The sequence below is a fragment of the Triturus cristatus genome, chromosome 3_2 (genome assembly GCF_964204655.1).
Source record: "Triturus cristatus chromosome 3_2, aTriCri1.1, whole genome shotgun sequence".
Taxonomy (NCBI): domain Eukaryota; kingdom Metazoa; phylum Chordata; class Amphibia; order Caudata; family Salamandridae; genus Triturus; species Triturus cristatus.
This window is the reverse complement of record NC_140584.1, coordinates 939,551,389-939,572,661: the sequence shown is the minus strand read 5'-3', so window position 1 is coordinate 939,572,661 and position 21,273 is coordinate 939,551,389. Positions and strand designations below refer to the sequence as shown.

General features: G+C 45.4%; 1 protein-coding gene across 4 annotated transcripts in view; it reads left to right on the top strand.

The window, feature by feature from the left end:
- BCAS3 (BCAS3 microtubule associated cell migration factor) overlaps nt 1-21,273 on the top strand; it is a 3,636,180-nt gene that overhangs the window by 2,108,163 nt on the left and 1,506,744 nt on the right. For all 4 annotated transcript variants that reach the window (XM_085649432.1, XM_085649434.1, XM_085649433.1 and 1 more), the window contains exon 17: nt 14,821-14,945. In XM_085649432.1, the coding sequence (XP_085505558.1) occupies nt 14,821-14,945 (125 nt within the window). The remainder of the gene's footprint in view (nt 1-14,820; nt 14,946-21,273) is intronic.

The window sequence follows — 21,273 nt, the reverse complement described above, 5'->3', positions numbered from 1 at the left end:
TGTGATTGACGTGCAACTAGAGGGTGAAGGGGACTTGACATTTAGCTCTACATGTGGAGACAGAAGTCTGGGGGGTCATGTCAACCTAATCCCAAATCATATCTAATATCCTATGTTTAAAGAACTGTGTTATCCAAAAGGAAAGGTCTCTAGGATAGAACCTATTCTATACTGACTGTTAGTGCGTGTACAAGCGTCTAAGTGTCTACATGAGATGCGAGGGGGTAGGAATATTCCATGGTAACGGGGGCTATGAATTACTTGCATGTGGACAGCGAGGCCTGGCCCTTTGCACGGTAGCTGGAGGAATGTTTACCTAAACTACTAGACAGGAATGCATCGGATGAGGAGCGGAGTAGATAATCTTGAAGGTGAAATACAGTTTTTGGCAGGCAACAGGCTGGATCAGGCACCGTTAGCCGCGCAGGGAGTAGGACAAAGTTCATGGATGCAGATGCAGGCTCAGACTGGAGCTTTCAGAGGCAGAAGGCAGGAAAAGGCTTGATGACAGAATTCAGGGCCTACTCGCCTGAATCTGTAAAATGTGGAAAGTGAACCACATAAAGTCGGTGGCCTTTCATACTTAGGAATGGAATATCTGACCCATTCATGGCGGATCTGAAAGAGGACATGTTGACGGTGGACGCACATGTATTTGCGTCTTCAAAACTGGAACTGGAGGGAACATACATGTACTCATAGCATGCACATGGAGCCGTTGGGGTCTACGATAGGGGACATAACTGATCACAAAATTCATATTTCCTCATTCCCTCCTTGTCCCCTACGGACCCTCAGGAGATATCGATCTTCATCAATCCATCGATCTGTTCATATAGCATCATTTGTTCTTCTTTCTTCTTCCGGGATCTTGAACGAAAACTTGGATGTGGGATACACGATGTGGCACACAGACCACAAATCGCTGGCCCACATTGTAGACATAAGCAGCAACTGAATAGTATGAGAAAGCCAATACCTAGGAAGGATAGGATTCTCCATCCCCAGGCTGACAACACGCTCCAAAACCAACCGAACCAAGTCCAGGTGCCTGGACTCTGGTGTATCTGGCTCATAATCTTATGGAGGCGAGTTATGGCTTTATATACTGACGGCGAATTTTCTGGTATGAAAACGCAGCAACTTGATCCGATGACCCTACAAGCTCCGCCCCTATCGGCCAGGATGACGTCAAGGACAAGACGATTTTGAAGCACTACAATCCGCATAGCAGACTGCTCTTCTGTTAAATTGCCTAAGGCGGAAGTAGTCTCGTTCACTACTGCTTCAAGGGTTCTGGTTAATCTACGTATCAGCTTACTATTAGTGACTGTACCTATATAGGGAAAGAAACCTTTATTGAAATCTGTGTATTGTTCCCATGCCGTTTCAGTGTAATCGACAATCGGGAGATCTCTCTGCTGTCTATTGTGTACTAAATGGGTATTTCTGTGATAATCAGGAGGAGCTAGGAAAACAGGTGGTAGAAGGAATGCTATGTAACAGGTACCATCCCAATCTAAAGGTAGACATATATATGCGGTCTGGCCACATATGAAGTAGGAATGATGGGAAGCTCTAAATGTAGACTTGCCTTGATCACTGAATTTTATTACAGTGGTGCATTTACTATGGCCCATGTGTATGGAACCATTCTTTCTTACACATAATTCCCCTTTTACTGGGAATACTGACATGGCGGGCAAGATTGGTGTAGCTTCAGATTCAACGTTCAGGATCATGAGGTCAAGTGTAAAATTACCTAATCCATATACTTCATTTTCTAAATCAGTTCCTGTTCTTTTGGGAAGTCCCTCCTTGTTAGGGTAGCAGACTTTAAGCAAAACTAGGTTCAGGTTTCCCCATACCCAGTTGTCTTGATAAACTGCGGAATTCGAATCTAAGGAATTAATCAAACTAAATCATGCTCCACAGGAGCCATTGTGTGTGAACGGATAGGGAAAGAGGGGCAAAACTCCCTTATAGTTCTGATAGGGAGGGAGTCGGCCACATATCCAACAATTTGTGGCATTGCTGGTCTGATGGGAATGATGTAACATACTAATGAATGTGTTGTTGCGCAGCGCAAATCTATAGGACAACTCATGCGGAGGTAATTCGCTAAAAGAATGTTCTGCAGTTACATTGTAAGCACGCTTAAGAATAGGGTAATACATATGCAATAGTACGCTGAAAACGATGATCAGAAGACTTAGAAAAAACAAAATTAATAGTGTTACTGTGCAGTGACTACGAAGTGATTTACAATACGCATGCTTTTTAAGCTGCATCTGTTGATTTCTTTCTCTATTCCGGTCTAGAGGATACATGTCAGAGACGAATTCAACCGATTCACCTTGGAGAGGACTTAAACAATCAAATTGTCTGACTTGCTAGACCTCAATTTTAGTTTGTACAGTTCTGGTTTTGACTGCTCAACCAAGGGGAGTTTTGAGTCTGTCTGTGAGGGAATACAGGGTTGAGTATTCACACTGGATGGTAGTCCATAAAATTTCTTGATGTGACTCGAGTGCAACCACCCTTTGCGTCCCTCGATCTTCACGGCTGTCCTTGTAGTTAGTAGAACTAGCTTCGGCGACTTCCACCTAGGCTCCAGTTGGGTCTTCCGATCGAAATTCCGGACCAGAACCAGGTCACCAGGAACCACGTCATGGGGCTTCACCTCAGTATTATCGGGAAAAGCTGCGGCTACCTGTGAACGACAAGATTGTAGTGCAGACATCAAGGAAGCCAGGTAATCTGTCAGCATATTACAGTCAACATCAGTGATTTTGCGAGGTATAGGCGTCCCCCACATATTTGGTGGTCTACCGAAGATCACCTCGTACGGGGATAGCCCTGTTCGAGAATGTGCTACCATTCTCATGTAAAAGAGCGCAACTGGTAAGGCTACTATCCAATCGACACCTTTTTCCCTACATATTTTGGACAATCTAATTTTCAGAGTTTGATTATGGCGTTCCACGAGACCTGCTGCCTCGGGATATCGGACACAGTGGAATTTCCATTGGTAGCCTAACAAAAGGGAAACGTGTTTCATTAGTTCGGATGAGAACGGCTGGCCGTTATCTGAGTAGACAACACGTGGTAAACCGTACCGTGGGAAGAATTCTCGAACTAACTGTTTGGCAGTAGTCGGGGCAGTGTAATCTGAAACCGGGTAGGCTTCTGTCCAACGGGAAAGAGCACAGACAACTACGAGAACATATTTGAATCCTCGACATCGTTCCATCTGGATATAATCCATCTGGAGGACTTCAAAAGCATGATCGGGAGGTTGAAATCCACCCTGCTCTACGGGGATGCTTTTACCTGGATTAAACTGACAACATATCATACAGGTACGAACTTTTTGTTTAGCTGCTGCTCGCAAGTGTTTGTTGAACCAAATGTGTTGAATGCTGTCTAGCATAGCTTTTTCTCCTAGATGCGCTGGACTATGTATTGTGTTAATGATGACTTGAACCATGGAGTCGGGAAGAAACCATATAGATTTTTCCTTCGTCATCCATCCTTGATCTGTTTGGATCCCTCCTAATTCAGTCCATTTCTTTATTTCATCTGGTGTAACATGTGTCTGTATGTCAATTACATCAAGGGCGGGATCCTTAACTATCATGCAATGTGTTGGTGTCGGAACTATTGTCTTTGTCGCGTCAATTGTGTGAGTCTGATCCTGAGCAGTCTGTTTAGCTGTTCTGTCAGCTAGGTCATTACCCTGAGAAATGATATCGGTAACTTTTGTATGGGCTTTGCATTTCATAATCGATATTGCAGTGGGTAGATGAATCGCGTCCAATAGGGCTTGAATGAGGGGTCCGTGTTGGATGTGGGCACCGTGAGAAGTTAAATAACCTCTCTCTCGCCACAGTACGCCGAAGTCATGGACGACTCCGAATGCATAACGTGAATCTGTGTATATGTTGACTTTCTTATTTTTGGCTTGAATACAGGCCTGTGTCAGAGCGATGAGCTCTGCTGCTTGAGCTGACAAAATGTTAATACAATTTGTTTCAATGACTTCAGTGTCTGTTGTGACTGCGTAAGCGGCCACTAACTCTCCTGTACTTGTTCTCATACATGACCCATCTACATACAATGTTAAGTCTGGATCTGACAAAGGGATGTCTGTCAAGTCTTGTCTGGGTTTCGTCGTGATAGTAATGACTTCGACACAATCATGTGCCAATGGATCTGTTCCGCCTACTGGCAACAGTGTGGCAGGATTTAACGTATTACAACGTCTGATTTCTATGTGTGGCTGAAATAATGTCAATTCGTAACCGGTAAGTCTCGCTATAGTCAAGTGTTGTGTTTGTGTGCGGTTCAAGAGAACCTCTACTGCGTGTGGTACTTGTACTGTCAGTTGGTGTCCTAACACTATGGCATCGCTTTGTCTGATTGCTAAAGCTGTTGCTGCCACCGATTTCAGGCACGCAGGAAGAGCCTGAGCTACTGGATCTAATGTACTAGAGAAATAAGCACATGGTTTGTGTGATCCTGCTTGTTCCTGAGTGAGTACTGACAAGGCAGTACCTTCGCGTTCTGTAACAAAGAGTGTAAACTGTTTACTGTAACATGGTGTTGCTAAAACAGGTGCTTGGCATAAAGCTTTCTTTAAGCTTTCAAAGGCGTGTGCATGTTCTTGAGTCCAAGGGAGGACAGTCGATGTGGCTGCCTCCTGTGTTGTCAACTGGATGAGTGGTTTTGCTAGAAATGCATATTGAGGGATCCACTGCCTACAGTATGAAGTGAGGCCTATAAAAGCCCGCACCTCCTTTTGTGTCTTGGGTGGTGGCATGTTAGCGATTAACTGGATGCGGTCGGGTGTAAGCTGCCTTCCCTCCTTGGACAGCGAGTGCCCAAGGTAAACAACTCGCTGGACACAGAATTGCAGCTTAGAAGGGGACACCTTGTGCCCCTTGTCAGCCAAAAATTTTAAAACCGTCAATGACGCTTTTTCACATTCATGTTCACTTCGGGCGGTGATCAGCAGATCATCGACATATTGAAGCAAGGCAGTGTTAACGGGCATGTGGATACTGTCAAGTTCTCGTTTCAGTGCTTGGCTATAGATGCTGGGGCTTTCTGTAAATCCTTGAGGTGCGCGTGTGAATTTAAAACTTCGTCCATTTAAACTGAATCCGAACAGATATTGACTTTCCGGATCTATTGGGACGCTAAAGAAAGCATTCTTGAGATCAATTACAGTGAAAAACGTTGCTTCTGAGTCAATAGCGGTGAGTAATGAGGAGATATCTGGGACCACAGGGTATTGTGGTACAATGCATTTATTCAATTCGCGCAGATCAATAACTAATCGATATACTGGTGGTGCTTTTGGATCCGTTCTTTTAAGAATCTGAATTATCGGGGAATTACATACATTGGAGTCGGTTTCGACAACCACTCCTTGTGCAATGAGCTCGTCAATTATTTGCAGCAAAGCCACAACAGCATCTGGTGGTAACTTGTATTGTCGCATTCGTGGTAGTACTACTCCTGTTTTCAGTGTGACTCGATATGGTGTAATGTTCATGCAACCAACATCAGTGGGGCCTTGTGCCCATAAATGTGTAGGTAAATTCTGCAGTCGGTGATCCATGTCTCTGGACACGTAGTGACCTTTGAAGTCACGTAGAAATAGTCGTACTCCTTCCGGAGAACAACATATTATGGCTCCTAGAGCTTTCAATGTTTTTATACCTAACAAGTTTTCTGGACATGATTTAGTAAGCAATAAATCTGTAGTACGTGTCAATGGACCAATCGTGAGTGGAAGAGGTTGTGTTACGTCATTAATTATGGGTTTTCCTGAGAATCCAAGGGAAATATTCTGTGAGCCTGAGAGGGGTGCCCCTGGAACTTCACTGCGTCGTATAGTCGTTCTGCTTGCCCCTGTATCAAGTAAAAACTTTCTGTCTTCCCCTAATAGTTCACTATGTACATAAGGTCCCTCTTGGTCTACAGGAACCTCAATAAGGGGTAAGCCAACTTCCCTCTCTAGGCTATTTCATGTATATCGCTGATAATCGGGATAATCTGCTTGTGCATACTGATACATCTGTTGCGTTGTTGCTTGTGTCGCAGCAATAGACTGCGCCTGCGGCGGTGCTACGGTCTGTTGTGGAGCTCCCTGTTGCGGAGCTAGTTGTTGCGGAGCTAACCTAGGTTGTGCATGCTGAGGGACTTGTTGTTGATTCTGATCCTGTCTAGGTGGACGTGGTCTCTCCTGGGTTCTACCTGTAGCAATGTTATGTTTCAGGACTGGACAATCGTGTATATAATGACCTTGTTGTTTACAATAGTTGCATGTCCCTTTCGTAGGTCCTGCGGAATCACCCTTTTGATGACCATCGGCTGGAACTGACTGGGCAACAAGCATTTTCATTTTCGTATCTTTCATACGTCTTTGTTCGTGTTCTTGTTCTTCTCTAATTCTATTGTGGTGATATTGTAACATCTGTAACATCTGTGATGGGGTATTACCTTGCCAGGTACTTTCGAATTTTAATACTCTATTCTTGACTTGTAGCAGAGAATTTTCAACTAATTTTGTCACAAACAGATGTGGGTATGACTCACTACTGGCTTTTATGCCACTATTTATACCAAAACATTTTTCAAATCGGGAATAGAAATCACTAGTGTCTTCATCTGGCTTTTGTTTACAGGCTGATATCGCACCCCAGTCTTCCTTTTTCGTAGTTAATAAACGTGGCAGTACCTGCACTAGTAGTCCTGCTAGTGCTGTAGTCTTTTCCCCAAGTCCTGCTCCTGCAGCTCGGGCCCTTTCTTCGTTTTCTAATGCTGTCCAATCTATCTTTTGGTCTCCCACCTCCCATTCCTTTTCTTTGAGTTTCTCATAAACACCGGCGGGTAATAGGACTTTTAATATTTTCATAATGTCGGGGTAGGTATACTCTCCCATGAGTAACATGTCTTTTATTTCACGGTGGAAACCTGCTGGATCCTTGTCATGGCTGGGTACTACTTTCTTCATTTCTAATAATTCCAGTTTAGTTATAGGCGTATATACAAACACGCGTGTAAAGTTATTACCGTCACCTCTGATTGGGTGTACTTCGCGTAACGGGTTCTGTCTATCTATGTGATACAATTTTCTTCCCATAATGGGGACTGGAACGTGTTCTGGGCATACGAAAGTTAAATATTGGTTTCGGAATTCTAGAATTTCTTTAATCAAATCAGTACCTGACCCTCTCCATATATTCGTGAGTAGTTCTGTCAATATGTCAGGTAAGGGTCCTGGATCGGAGTGTTGGCTTTTATATAATATAAGGAGGTGTTGAATCATGTATATACTAGCTAAACGCTGTTCGTATGGGTCAAGATTCAGAAACGTGTGTGCAAGTACATCATCATTGTAGTCGCTGGGACTGTCAGCCCATTGTACTGCTGACCTGGCTAATTCTTGTTCGTCCAGGGAATCGAGCATGTGGTACCCCCTTCGATCTCGGAGTAATTTATCCGCGGCTTGGAATAGGTGTTCAGGGGATTTTGTATTTAACATAGGGGTTTGAAAATGTCTATTATGTTCTGGACGTATCGGGCGTATCGGGTCATTAAAGCCTCTAGTATTATTATGGGGTCTTCCTCTACCTACATAAGCTATCGTTTCTAATTGTTCTGATTCTTGCTCCTCCTCTTCTTCTGATTCTACTCTGTCTGTTTCTCGTCTTTCTTTATGTATTCGTTCTACTTCCTTGCGGATCTTTCGACACATGGCGATTATACACGCCTGTCTATCATGTTTCTCTTCTGATATGTTCTGACCCCATTTGACAAGTTTTTGCATGGTATCATGATCTGCCCCGGGCCTGTCTTGATTCCTAATTACACAATTTATGAAAAAACGTAGTAGTTGTCTTTGTACATCCACTTTCTGGTATTCCATAGCTTCGTTAATACTTTCTGGACCTCGCCCTGTTTGGACAAAGCGATATATATTGTCTAGGTGTTCAACCATTCCTGGTATCGTCATTAAATACAATGTAGCTCGTCGTATACGTAGTGATGATATGAGCAATTTGTCCTGTCTACCTGGCACTGGATCGTATCTACAATCCACAAGCTGTTCTTTAAACATGTCGGATGTCGCTAATTGGGGTGTACGTTGGAGTGCTAAATCTCTAAGGGTCTGTTTATTTCGCGGCGGTGTGGCAAACATGTCTGTCATACCTCCTGTAGCACCATCTGAGGTGCTGGGCACGAAAGGATTCGTTGGACGTAGGATAGAGATTGTAGATGCGGGAAAAACTGTAGAAACGGACGGACCTGTGGGAATTTGTGTAGGAGTTTGTAGTTGCGGAGATACAGACGGATGCTCTTGGTGTTGAACACCATCGGCAAGCGGTGTGTGTGGTTTGGCATTAGCATACTCGGGAGCTACGTCATCTAAATAGGAGGAAAGGAAAACGTCCTTTGCTGTTTTGGGATGTGTTTTGGGATGCGCTTTTATCGGGAGCAATGGAGGAGTTAAGTCTTTTGGTATTTCCGGGGTAGCCTTAGGTAACCCTTCGGCCAGAAGAGGATACATACCATTCATAAGAGTGTTTCTTTGTCTATCTACTTGTTCTGATTTTACTCGGGTACCTTCCTCAATTAATAGATTTTCTCGGGTTTTATTTGAATTCTCTCTACCTTTCTCCTCCTGTCTGAGCGCTTTTTCTGTACGTCTATATGATTCTTTACGCCATAATTCAATGGCATCCTTCTGTGACTGTCTGGCTTTCTTTTTTCATAATTCTTCTTCTACTCTCATGATGCTATCTGCATCCCAGGTCCCTGCTGCGGGCCATCTCTGATTTTCTGGCAAATCCTTGGTGTAGTCCACCCATAAATCAAGAAATAATACGGCATCTAGGCCATGCTTATGATACATAAAATACCCTGGAGTGTCCCTAGGTGGGATGGGAACAGCTTCTTCGAGTACACCTTTTCTAGTTTTGATCTGTCTTAGTTTCGAAAAGAGCGGCATTTTTAGACCTTATTACTAGAACACACTTTATACAAGGAACACAATAATGAACAGTCATTCACACTACAATATATAGAACGTATTAAAACATTTAACACTTAACAGTTTAACGAACGATAATAACTAATAGAAAACTAGTTACTGCCATAATACTGACACTAGATAATACTTGTTTATATGCAAGACATACTATATATACTGCTAAACAGTACAGATACACTGCTGAAACAGTGCAGACCGGATTTGTGTACCCAAACCCGTCTTGACAGGCACAGACTATGTGCACGTTAAATGCCTCCCCGGTAATGGTACTCACCGGGTAGCTCGGAACGGAAGGCCTCGGAACGGAACTGAAACTGGACCGGACTGGACTCGACTCGACTGGACTCGGAACTTCGGAACCTGGTGGGCCTCTGTATACCTCGGATCTTGCTCTCTCAGCTAGGCTCTGGTCGGGATACTTCGCACTTCTCACCGCCTCGTCTGGGTGTTGATCGCAGCCTCAGTCGCCCCCGCTTGGCCGGAGGGAGATACAGGAAAACCTGCAGGTACGCGTTTTTGTCCGTTCAGCTGTGGCAGGAGACCGGGCCTGCAACGCACCTCCGGCGCGTGAGATGAGAAAGTGTCCCTGTTCGGGCGCCAATTTATGTGGTAAATATTTCATTACCGGTACTATTTTTTATGCGGTAAAGTCTAGTAAGAATAACTCAGTAAATATAAGAGGCAGAATCCGTGGTATTAGAGGGTTTAAAAGGCTTTATTCCTATACAAAGGAATACAATTCGAATTGTAGGCTTCTATTCCATCACCACGAAAGTTCAGGAAGGAAGGGCATACATTATTGACAGATAATTAGTTTTATAGGAAATGCATTACAGTGAAACAGATGCAAGAGGCGTAACAGCTGATAATACAGATAAAATGTGCATACGTAACTAATAAAGGCGGTCATATGGGCGTAATTTAATAAACGTCATTATACATGATGTCACAAGTGGGTGGATCCATGAAAGAATCATGCAATGTCAGCAGAATTATATGGGGGAGATGCGCGCGCAGCCGCATGACGTGTGATTGACGTGCAACTAGAGGGTGAAGGGGACTTGACATTTAGCTCTACATGTGGAGACAGAAGTCTGGGGGGTCATGTCAACCTAATCCCAAATCATATCTAATATCCTATGTTTAAAGAACTGTGTTATCCAAAAGGAAAGGTCTCTAGGATAGAACCTATTCTATACTGACTGTTAGTGCGTGTACAAGCGTCTAAGTGTCTACATGAGATGCGAGGGGGTAGGAATATTCCATGGTAACGGGGGCTATGAATTACTTGCATGTGGACAGCGAGGCCTGGCCCTTTGCACGGTAGCTGGAGGAATGTTTACCTAAACTACTAGACAGGAATGCATCGGATGAGGAGCGGAGTAGATAATCTTGAAGGTGAAATACAGTTTTTGGCAGGCAACAGGCTGGATCAGGCACCGTTAGCCGCGCAGGGAGTAGGACAAAGTTCATGGATGCAGATGCAGGCTCAGACTGGAGCTTTCAGAGGCAGAAGGCAGGAAAAGGCTTGATGACAGAATTCAGGGCCTACTCGCCTGAATCTGTAAAATGTGGAAAGTGAACCACATAAAGTCGGTGGCCTTTCATACTTAGGAATGGAATATCTGACCCATTCATGGCGGATCTGAAAGAGGACATGTTGACGGTGGACGCACATGTATTTGCGTCTTCAAAACTGGAACTGGAGGGAACATTCATGTACTCATAGCATGCACATGGAGCCGTTGGGGTCTACGATAGGGGACATAACTGATCACAAAATTCATATTTCCTCATAGCTGTGGACCCGTATTATGTGTAACCAGATGAGCTATACATAGGGCCGTGAACTGTATCCTCTTAAGCACATAGTCAGTGTAGAGGGGCCAATGCTGCAGAAACAGAGTTATGCAAAGAGAATTACTATAGTACAGTTGCGATACAACTAACGCCTGTACCACCTGTCTCCACGCAGACCGAGGTAAAAATTCTAAAATGTTTCGGCAGACCAAAACAGCAAGCTTCCTAACTTATATCTCCAGAGTAAGCTTATTGTCGATCCATACCCTCAAACCTTGTACGACTGATTTGGTGGTAGTATGGTCCCCTAATGAGTCTGGCCAATGCACCACGTACCAACGACTAGAATAATTCCCAACTACTAGTTCCTCAGTTGTATCTCTATTTAGTTTTAAGCAACTGGCTGTCATACATTCTGCTACCTTATTCAGGCAGGAGTTGAGCCGGATGGAGTCTGCCACCGTGCCAGGGGTAAGCAAGATGACAATCTGAGTTTCATTCACATAAGACACTATTGTGAAACCACGTGAATACACAATCTCTGCCTGAGGACGAACATACAGATTGAATAAAGTAGGACTTATTGAAGGGCCTTGGAGTACTCCACAATTTAGGGGGTATGATTCTGAATAAAACGGTTCCATATAGACCTGGAAGCTTCTATCATCAAGAAAAGAGGTAAGCCGTTCCTGTCTGCTCTGCTTTGTAGTAGAAAAGGGTGCGATTCGGTTTCAAATGTTGCACTAAAATCTAATAATTTCACTGCAACCAAACTACATTAATCAAACAGTTTTTGCAATTCTTCCATAACAGCTAAAAGTGCTGTGTCCATACCACATCCTTGATGAAAGCCTGTTTTAGTGAAATGCTGTTCCTTATGCTTTTCCAAAAATTAAAAAAAACTGTTGATTTACAAATTTTTCAAGCACTTTGCTTATACCCGGTAACAAATATATTGGCTTATAATTTTCCACTAATGCAGGGTCCAAAGATGGTTTCTTTAGTAATGGTCTCATAATAGCGCATTTCCATGAAGGTGGCACCTCGTCGCTCTGAAGTGATAGGTTAAGAATATCTTCCAGGACAGGTTTGTTTACATTTTCCCCTTGCATAAGTGCAGAATAAGCAGCCGGGTCCAAGGGAGAACCAGATTTAACTGTCTTCATCAACCCTTCTACATCTTCCTTCCTAACAGGGGGGAAAGCTGATAGAAAATCATGTATTGCACTGTCATAGTGGGTCCAATCAGAAATCGTACAGTGCTCTGCTTTATCTGCATTGATGTGATACATTTTTTGCAAGAAAATGTTTAGCAAGCTTAGTACAGCAGGAGTCGGGGGTAGGATGTATGTTTTAGCAGGATTCATGAAAGAGTTAGATATTTTGAATAGCTCTTTTGCTGAATTCGAGGCAAAATAGGTGGAGCGTGCTTCCCTGATAACATATTGATATATTTTTACTGCTTTCTTGTAATTTAGTTTACTAGTTTGGTCATATAGGATTTCCTCAACTTCCTTTGCATTCTTTTGCGTTCTTTCTTCAGCTTCAACAGGTGCATGTTGAACCAGGGGGCCCGACCCTCCGATCCACCCATTTTATGATTCCAAAGAGCTATGAGCTTATCTAATGAGGCCTTGATCCAGTTGTTAATCATTGAAATTGCCTCCGATATTTCACCGTTTACTTCAGGTATAGATTTTAAAAGGATGTTTTCCCAATTGGCCGGGATAAATTTAGACCAACAGCGACCTAGTCTCTCCGACTGGGAAGGAGAGGTCTTCCTCGCTCTCCTATCTTGCCTGGCAATGAGGAAAGGGACAATATAATGGCCAACCATATCATCTGAAGGGGGGGGGGGGGTTGTACAACGGCCCCCACAACGCTAAGGATGCCTGGCCTCCACCTTGGGGGTGCCCAGGAGTGGACGCCTCACAGGGAAAGCCAGGATGGGTTCCACAGCGGTATTCGTACAAGCGCCTTGAGACCCTTGTGGGTGAGTAGTGCGCTATACAAGTATCAATTTACATTTTTACATTACATTTACTCCTATTTGATAGATTAGTAATTTGTGTTTTGGATCCTCCACCAACTGTACAACTTGGATAACAGATAAATCCTGAAGTAGCTTCCTTGCACTATCGCAACTAATATCATCTAAGTGCAAGTTTAGATCTCACAGAAGTGTAAAATGAACTTTCTGTAAGACCTGCTCAGCCAATATAATCCGGTAAGGCTTGTAGAAACTGAGTAACCGGGCCAGAAGGATGATATGCCATTACCCCTGAAAAAGTAAAAGTAGGGGAGAGGTTTATAGAGAAGGAAAGACTCACACAGCCTGGAATGGTGAGGAGTAAACACACTACTCAAAGTTTCCTTATAAATTATGGCAACTCCACCACCCATATTATCTGGCCAAACACATCTAGCTACAGTATAGCTCATTGGAAGAGCCTGTAGTACTTTTGGCATAGACTCTTCACAAAGTTTCAGTAAGAAACAGGGCCTCTGGCTGAAAATCATCAAGGAAAGCGTACAGATCTAATTTGTGTCTTTGCAGCGATACGTCTGCCACAACTCTTTTTTTATCAAAAGAGGAGTCTAGTACATCCCTTTGGGAAAGTGTATGTTATATCATAAAGTTGCGTTTACATATGTTATATAACAAAGATACACTCCTGTAACTCTTGCTGGTACTCACATTTAAGAGATGAAGTTGTATTGATTAAGCAACTTAAAGGAAAACAACCAAAGTTTCTGGCCACTGGCCCCAGCCGGACATGGACGGGCGCAGACCGGCCTGCCTTTGATGCGCCTACGGGGCACCAGTGCCATGCCCGCTGGACGTTCACACTCCGGTGCTCATTTTGTAGTGTGACAGGAATAACAACTAGAGTGCTCACCAAGGTGGCGTCTCTAGTTTGTAACAATAATGGACACTGGCAAAAAGCAAACTTCTGATCCCTACTCAGGGCTACTACTCTAAATTTAACTTCTCAAATATATGGACACAGCTGAATAAAGTGCATGTGCACCAAGATGGCTTTTCCTAGATTCAGCTATAAGAACAGTATAGTGACTCCCCTCTTTCACACACTGTCCCCATAAAACACAACAATAGAACACAAAAGACTTTGTTTAAAATTAATAAAAATTCAAGCATGGTAAGGTGTGCGTCCGTGCCCCGGTGCTCATTTTATAGTGTGGCAGGAATAACAGCTGGAGCCCTTACCACTGGTGCTGAACATGACAGAGTGCCAACTCAAAAGGCAAACTTCTGAGTCCTAATCAGTGCTGCTAATCTAATTTAACTCCTCAAAAATACGGACACAGCTGAATACAGGTCATGTGCAAAAAGATGAATTTTCCTAGATACAACAGTTTAGCAACTCCCCTTCACCCAATTCCCCACATAAAACACAACAATAGAACACAAAAGACAAAGGATCACTTAAATGTGGTAGCCCAGTGCTTAAATCGTTTGAGTTGGCAAGTATGGCAATGTGTGACTATATGGTGAGGGGAACTCTGGAAGATGCTATCCAGACCAAACTCTTCAGACGTTGGCCTGAAGTCTTGGCAGACAGGGTTACTCCATCACAAATGTGACAGATATCCCGTCCCCCAAATTAAAATGTCATTATATCCTATGGAACTTGTAATACGGCAGACACAATAATCGTCATATTTGTGACGGATTTCCCCATCTACCAAGATCATAATCGGGCCCATAGACACCCACTGACCATCTGCCTATCACTGTAGCAATTGCTTTAATATCTTCTAATCATTGCTCTGATTCTACAAAGACAGGCCTCTAATATGTTTCTAGTTTTAAAATGGTGCATTTTCAGCAAGAAAATCAATGAATTATGACATGATGTCTGAGGAGGGGGGTTGGTGAAGGGAACTCCTGTCATACAATTTAACATGCTTGTTTTTGTTTTTTCACCTTTTAGCAAAGCCAAACCAGCTCCACAGATTTCCCCAAGCAAGTCTGCGGGAGGTGAATTCTGTGTTGCCGCCATCTTCGGCTCATCACGATCTTGGTTCGCAAGCAACCCAGGCCTGAAGCGAGAGAAAGGTTTGAAAAATGTTCTCCTAGCCGTTAGCATTCCCATATCTTTTCTGACTTTGCCATTTGGTATCTTCTGAATATGTGCCGTATGTAATCTGATATTTATTTATTTACATGAGTTTTATATAGCACTGGCTAGATCCAAGGGTATCAGAGTACTTTACATGTTTTGAGAATAAGTTTGCAAAAAGTACATGACGAAAGTCAAGTGGGATTCACAAACCATCAGAATCAAATCAAATCAGGTGTTTGTTAAGCGCAACTACTCACCCGTAAGGGTCTCAAGGCACTGGGGGTGTGGGGGGGGTGTCGCAGGTTCCAGTCCATCAAGGAGGGGGTCTGTCGAAGATCCAGGTTTTGAGGTTTCTTGCGAAGATGGGGAGTGATGTTATCTGTCTGAGGTGGAGTGGAAGGTCGTTCCAGGCTCTGGCCGTGCGGAAGGAGAAGGAGCGGCCTCCAGATCTGGTCTTTCTGGTGCGGGGGACCACGGTGTAGGAGAGCTGGGCTGATCGTAGGGTCCTTTGGGGTCCGTGGAATTTGAGTCAGCTATTCAGGTATGCTGGTTCGGTGTCGTGGAGGGCCTTGTGAGCGTGGGTTAGCATCTTGAAGGTGACTCTAGCTTTGATGGGGAGCCAGTGGAGTGTGCGCAGGTGCTGGGAGATGTGGCAGTGCCTTGGCAGGTTGAGGACCAGTCTTGCGGCGGCGTTTTGTATGTTCTGTAGCTTGCAGGTGAGGTTTTTGTTTATTCCGGCATAGAGTGCGTTGCCGTAGTCGAGCCTGCTGGTGACCAGGGCGTGAGTGACGGTCTTTCTGTGTTCTAGGGGGATCCATTTGAAGGTCTTACGTCGGAGGCGGAGGGCGTGGAAGCAGGAAGACGAGACGGAGTTGATCTGGCGGTCCATTTTGAGCTCTGAGTCCAGTATGATTCCCAGGTTGCGTGTGTGGTCCGTGGGGGTGGGCAGGCTTCCGAGGGTGGGGGGCCACCAGTTGTCGTTCCAGGCATCGGGGCGCATGATGAATACTTCCGTTTTGTTGGTGTTTAGTTGTAGGCAGCTGTTTTTCATCCATTTGGCGACGGCTTCCATGCCTTCTCGAAAGTTTTGTCTGGCGGTGTTGGGTTCGTTGGATAGGGAGAGGATGAGTTGGGTGTCGTCTGCGTATGACACAATGTTGAGTCCGTAGGTTCTGATGATGGGGGCAAGTTGAGCCATGTAGACGTTGAAGAGCGTATGGCTGAGGGAGGACCCCTGGGGAACTCAGCAGGTGGTAGGTGTAGGGTCGGAAAGGAAAGGGGGGGTCTGACCCGCTGCGTTCTGCCGGAGAGGAAGGAGCGGATCCAGTCGAGGGCCTTGTCTTGGATCGCTGCGTCATGGAGTCTCATATTAGGGTGCGGTGAGAGACTGTGTCGAACAACGCTGAGAGGTCGAGGAGGATGAGGGCTGCTGTTTCTCCTTTGTCCAGTAAGGTACGGATGTCGTCTGTTGCGGCGAGGAGGGCGGATTCCGTACTGTGGGTTTTTCTGAAGCCGGATTGGGAGGAGTCGAGGATGTTGTGCTCTTAGATGAATGTGGCGAGTTGGCTGCTGATGGCTTTCTCGATGACTTTCGCTGAGAACGGGAGCAGGGAGATGGGTCTGTAGTTTTTGAGGTCGGTGGGGTCTGCCGAGGGTTTCTTCAGGAGGGGGTTGATCTCAGCGTGTTTCCAGCCATCAGGGAACGAGGCGGTTGCCAGGGAGCGGTTGATGGTGTGGCAGAGCATGGGTGCGATGGTGTCGGCGGCTCTGTTGAAAATGTGGTGGGGGCAGAGGTCCGTGGGGGCCCCGGAGTGGATTGACTTCATCATTTTCAATGTGTCTTCGGTGGTGAGGGCTGTCCAGTTGTCGATCGCTGGCTTCAGGGTGTCGGGGGTGGTTGGTGAGGGCTCAGTGTGTTAGTTGTCGTCGTCGAAGTTGTCGTAGATGCTCTTGATTTTGTGGTGGAAAAAGGTGCTGAGTTTGTCGCAGAGGTCTTGTGAGGGAGGGATGTCGGTGGACTCGCTGGTGGGTTGGACGAACTCCTTGATGATGTTGAAGAGTTCTTTGCTGTTGTGTGCATGAGTGGAGATTCTGTCTTCAATCGCTTTTTTCCTCGTTTTTCTGATGAGTTGGTGGCGGCTCTGAAGTTGTTGTGGGCTTTTGTGGATTTGGTGTTTCCTCCAGGCCTTTTCGAGGTGGCGGCAAGTGCGTCTGGACTCTCGAAGTTCGGTGGTGAACCATCTAGCTTTCTTGCCGTGGGTGTTGTTGTTTTTCTTGAGGGGGGCTATTGTGTTGGCGATGTCGGAGATCCATCTGTGCATGGTTCGGGCTGCGGTGTTGGCGTCGTCATTTTCCGCGATGGTTGGGGTGGAGTTGCTGAGTGATGAGGTTAGCTGGTCGTCAGTGATTCTCGTCCAGTTTCTTCGTGGGAGCAGGTGCTGGTCTCTGTGGATGGTGGGTGTTCTGAAGCTGAAGTGGACGCATCGATGGTCAGTCCATGGGAATTCGGTGGTGTGGCTGAAGGTGATGGAGTTTCCTGTTGTGAAGAGGGGGTCAAGGGTGTGTCCTGCTGAGTGCATGGGTTCGGTCACGATCTGGCAGAGTCCAATGTTGTAGAGGTTATCCAGGAGGGATGTCGTGCTGGGGTCCAGTTGGTTGTCGAGGTGGAAGTTGAGGTCTCCCAGTAGGGTGTAGTTGGTGGGCTCAATGGCATGCAGGAAGATGATGTCCATGATGAAGTTGGTGAAAAGTCCGCAGGGTCCAGGGGGTTGGTAGATGAGGGTTCCTCGGAGGGTGGAGGTAGGGCTGGCCAGTATCCTGAAGTGAAGGTGTTCCATCAGGTCTGTGAGCTCGTTGGGGAGTGTGCTCAGGCGGAGGGTGGATTTTTGGATGATGGCGATTCCTTCTCCCGGGTGGGTGGGGCGGTCCTTCCTGGAGATCTTGTATCCTTGGGGAATGACAATGGCGATGTCTGCTCCCGAGCTGGTGTTTGTCCAGGTTTCGGGAAAGAATACTACGTCCGGGGTAGTGCTGTCGAGGAGGTCCCAGATTTCAGTGGTGTGTTCGTGGAGGGATCGGGAGTTGAAGAGGATGCATTGCAGGGTCTTCGGTTCGGTTGTGTTCTTGTGGGCAGATTGCGCTGGGTCAGTGGTCTTGGCAGTGCTGCTGGTGTGCCGGCAGCAGTGACAGCTGAAGGGTCAGTGGGCATCGGCTGGTGATGCTAGCTTGCAGTTGTTGTCGCGGCCTGGGTTGAGAGCGTGGAGTGCCGCTGGGTCGTAGCGTTGGCGGTGCAGAGATCAAGGATTCCTGCCGCTGGTCGCAGTCGGGTCGCGGACGGGCGCAGACAAGCGCAGACGAGCTTTCCTTTGGCGCCCCGGTGGCGCAGCCGTGGCTGCCATTAAGTAGGGGTCGGGTTTCTGTCCAAATCTATGCATGCATGGTATTTCAGTACTCTGCACTACGGAGCATTAGTGTCGGACCCTTCGGTCCCCTTGACTTCGACACCCCTTTAGACACCTGAAGAACTGCACTTCCAGGGACGCTTCCTTCCATCTAACCGGTAGCAGCGGATCTTCCACCACCAATATATTCCTTAATATATGCAGAATCTGAATACAGTTATTTACCATCTTTTATTTACTCAGTTGAAAGGGTAATTTCCTAAAATATCCTGGCTTCCGTTCAGCGGCCGAGTTCATGTGTCTTGTGCATCCATAACATACCGTCCTAGAGAGTGAGTGCTTCTAAAACCAGGCAGTTCAGTCCAAATTAGTTTACACTAAACCGGTCTTTTCCAGTACCACCACAAGGAGGCCTTGTTATGATTCCTTCCCCTCTTAAGACAAACTACACTTGCCAATTGCGTTTTTTTCTGTTATCCAGTTTGCGCAATCTAGACAAGCTCTGGCGGGAGAACAACATACGAGATGGAAGGATATAGTCCTGCCCAATAGACAGACGCATCAGCCGGGCGACAACTTGGGGTCTTTCCAAATACTTGTAAAATTTTAGATAGGCATATGTATATGTGTCATTACAAGCTTCTTCACCGCGAGGCATTGTGACCTTTCCTAGACTTTATGTATGGTAGACATGGGCGTGGTTCACCGAAAGCACAGTCACTGCAGTGTATGGAACAGCCAATCAGATTCCTGTGAATGCAGTTTTAACTACCAGTAAAGAGCCGTCTCTTCACCCAGTGAAATATGTTTAAAAAACCGAAAGGCAGTTAACGGCTTTCACTGCCCCCACAAGAACACAGGCAAACACACATGGTCACTGTACTGGACTATTTCGTGTCCCTGTTTCACAATGTGATTGAACTGTAAACCCATGTAAACAACAGCTGTTAATATCTTTATTCTAAAAAAAATTTTTTTGATGAAGCCAGGCTCTGCATTCCTTACACAGTGCTAATTAAACATTATTGTCCTATTTTCGGGGCCTTAACAGTGATCAGTGCCCATGTAACTATAGTTAATTGCCCACCATTCAGTTATGACTTTAAACTGAAGGCTGGGCGCACAGTGAAGTGCTCGATACTTAACAGCTGTTAATACCTGACCACATTTGGGCAGTAAGGCTGTTAAATGGCATCCCCAATCTCGCGCAACCCAGGCAGGTAACGATGCCCACTGAATCTAGAATGCATGAATTCGCATTAGCAGCAGGTGTTATAATTAAATAAGCCAATCGAAGCATTCAATGCAGTGAGCTACTGTGTTTTGTCAGTGAGCAGTTGTGTTTGTCAGTGCGCTATTGTGGTTTGTCAGTGCGCTATTGTGGTTTGTGAGTGAGCAGTCGTGGTTTGTCAGTGAGCAGTCGTGGTTTGTCAGTGAGCAGTCATGGTTTGTCAGTGAGCTGTTGGGGTTTGTTAGTGAGCAGTTGTGTTTGTCAGTGCGCTATTGTGGTTTGTCAGTGAGCAGTCGTGGTTTGTCAGTGAGCAGTCGTGGTTTGTCAGTGAGCAGTCGTGGTTTGTCAGTGAGCAGTCGTGGTTTGTCAGTGAGCAGTCATGGTTTGTCAGTGAGCTGTTGGGGTTTGTCAGTGAGCAGTTGTGGTTTTTCAGTGAGCAGTTGTGGTTTGTCATGTGGACTTGAGATAGCAAATCAATAGACATCAGCAGCAATTGTCATGTTACATTTCCAAACTGGCAGCAGAGCAGCTAACGGTCTAACATGAAAGCCCTAACATAAAAAGTATCGATCTTTGAGCTATGAACTAATGGGTGTGGGGAGCGGGGTATGAGTGGTGGTAGGGTGCACCCTCTAGCCCATGAACCACTTTGTTGTTCCCATTGCAAGGTAAGATCAGGACAATTGCTTGCATTTACATATGCTTGCACACAGTTGGACAGAGCACAACTGGTGACTGTAATGCTCCAATTCAATGTAATTTTACTGCACATAAAAATATATGCTACCCAACTACCCACTTACAAGATACCAAAAGCGAGACCTATTTGCTATACCAATGCTTGTTTTGCTAATACCAGTGATAGAGCTTGGAACCCCTTAATTGAGTCGTTCATTTAGTCAGTACCCCGGAATGAAGAAGGCAGATCACAGGGTCACGTGGTTATATTGCGGCAGTGACATCAGAGATGCAAGAGGTTACCGTTTGCCATTAGACCACTATCGCAGGGCACAAACCACACCATAGGAAGAAAATTGCATCATCTTGCGAACATATGGGGCATGTCGCCCTAGCACCTGGGTACATTTTTGCTACGGAAAAGGTATGTGTGATGCAAATAATTAAATTGTGTAAACCTAAATTATGCATTTTGTGTACTTGTTCTAACAGATCCGAAGCATCTCCGCCATGTAGTATCCTTATTACATACAATACTCAACGCAAAGCAACACTCAAATGCAAAATTTTATCTGTGGCAATAGATTTAGGATTATTAAGAGCCAACCACAGAAAGCTAGTGGACAGAGTGGAAAAAAAATAGCCAGCGCTTTTACGTCAATGAGACCAATAGTGCAAGAAATGCCATCAAGAGTTTACAGGAGGGGCTAAAGTCCAAGCTAAGGACAATGAAGGTGGGTGTAATATGTGCATATTGTTGGAGTGCAAATTATTAATTGAGAACTAGCTCACGCAGGAGGTTTTATAGTGACAGATCCCGAAGTGTTTCTCAGTGGCGAGGGCCCACCGCATGTAAAGTGAACTGCCTCCTCCTGGAGCCCCGACTCGGCTGTTGATTTTAGAGACAGGGACATGATATTAGGCCTTGGAGGTTTGCTTCGTGTTCTACCACCTTTGCTGTTTTGCACGTTGCTCGCACTGCTGCTTTCAAAGAATTGATCGCACTGCTGC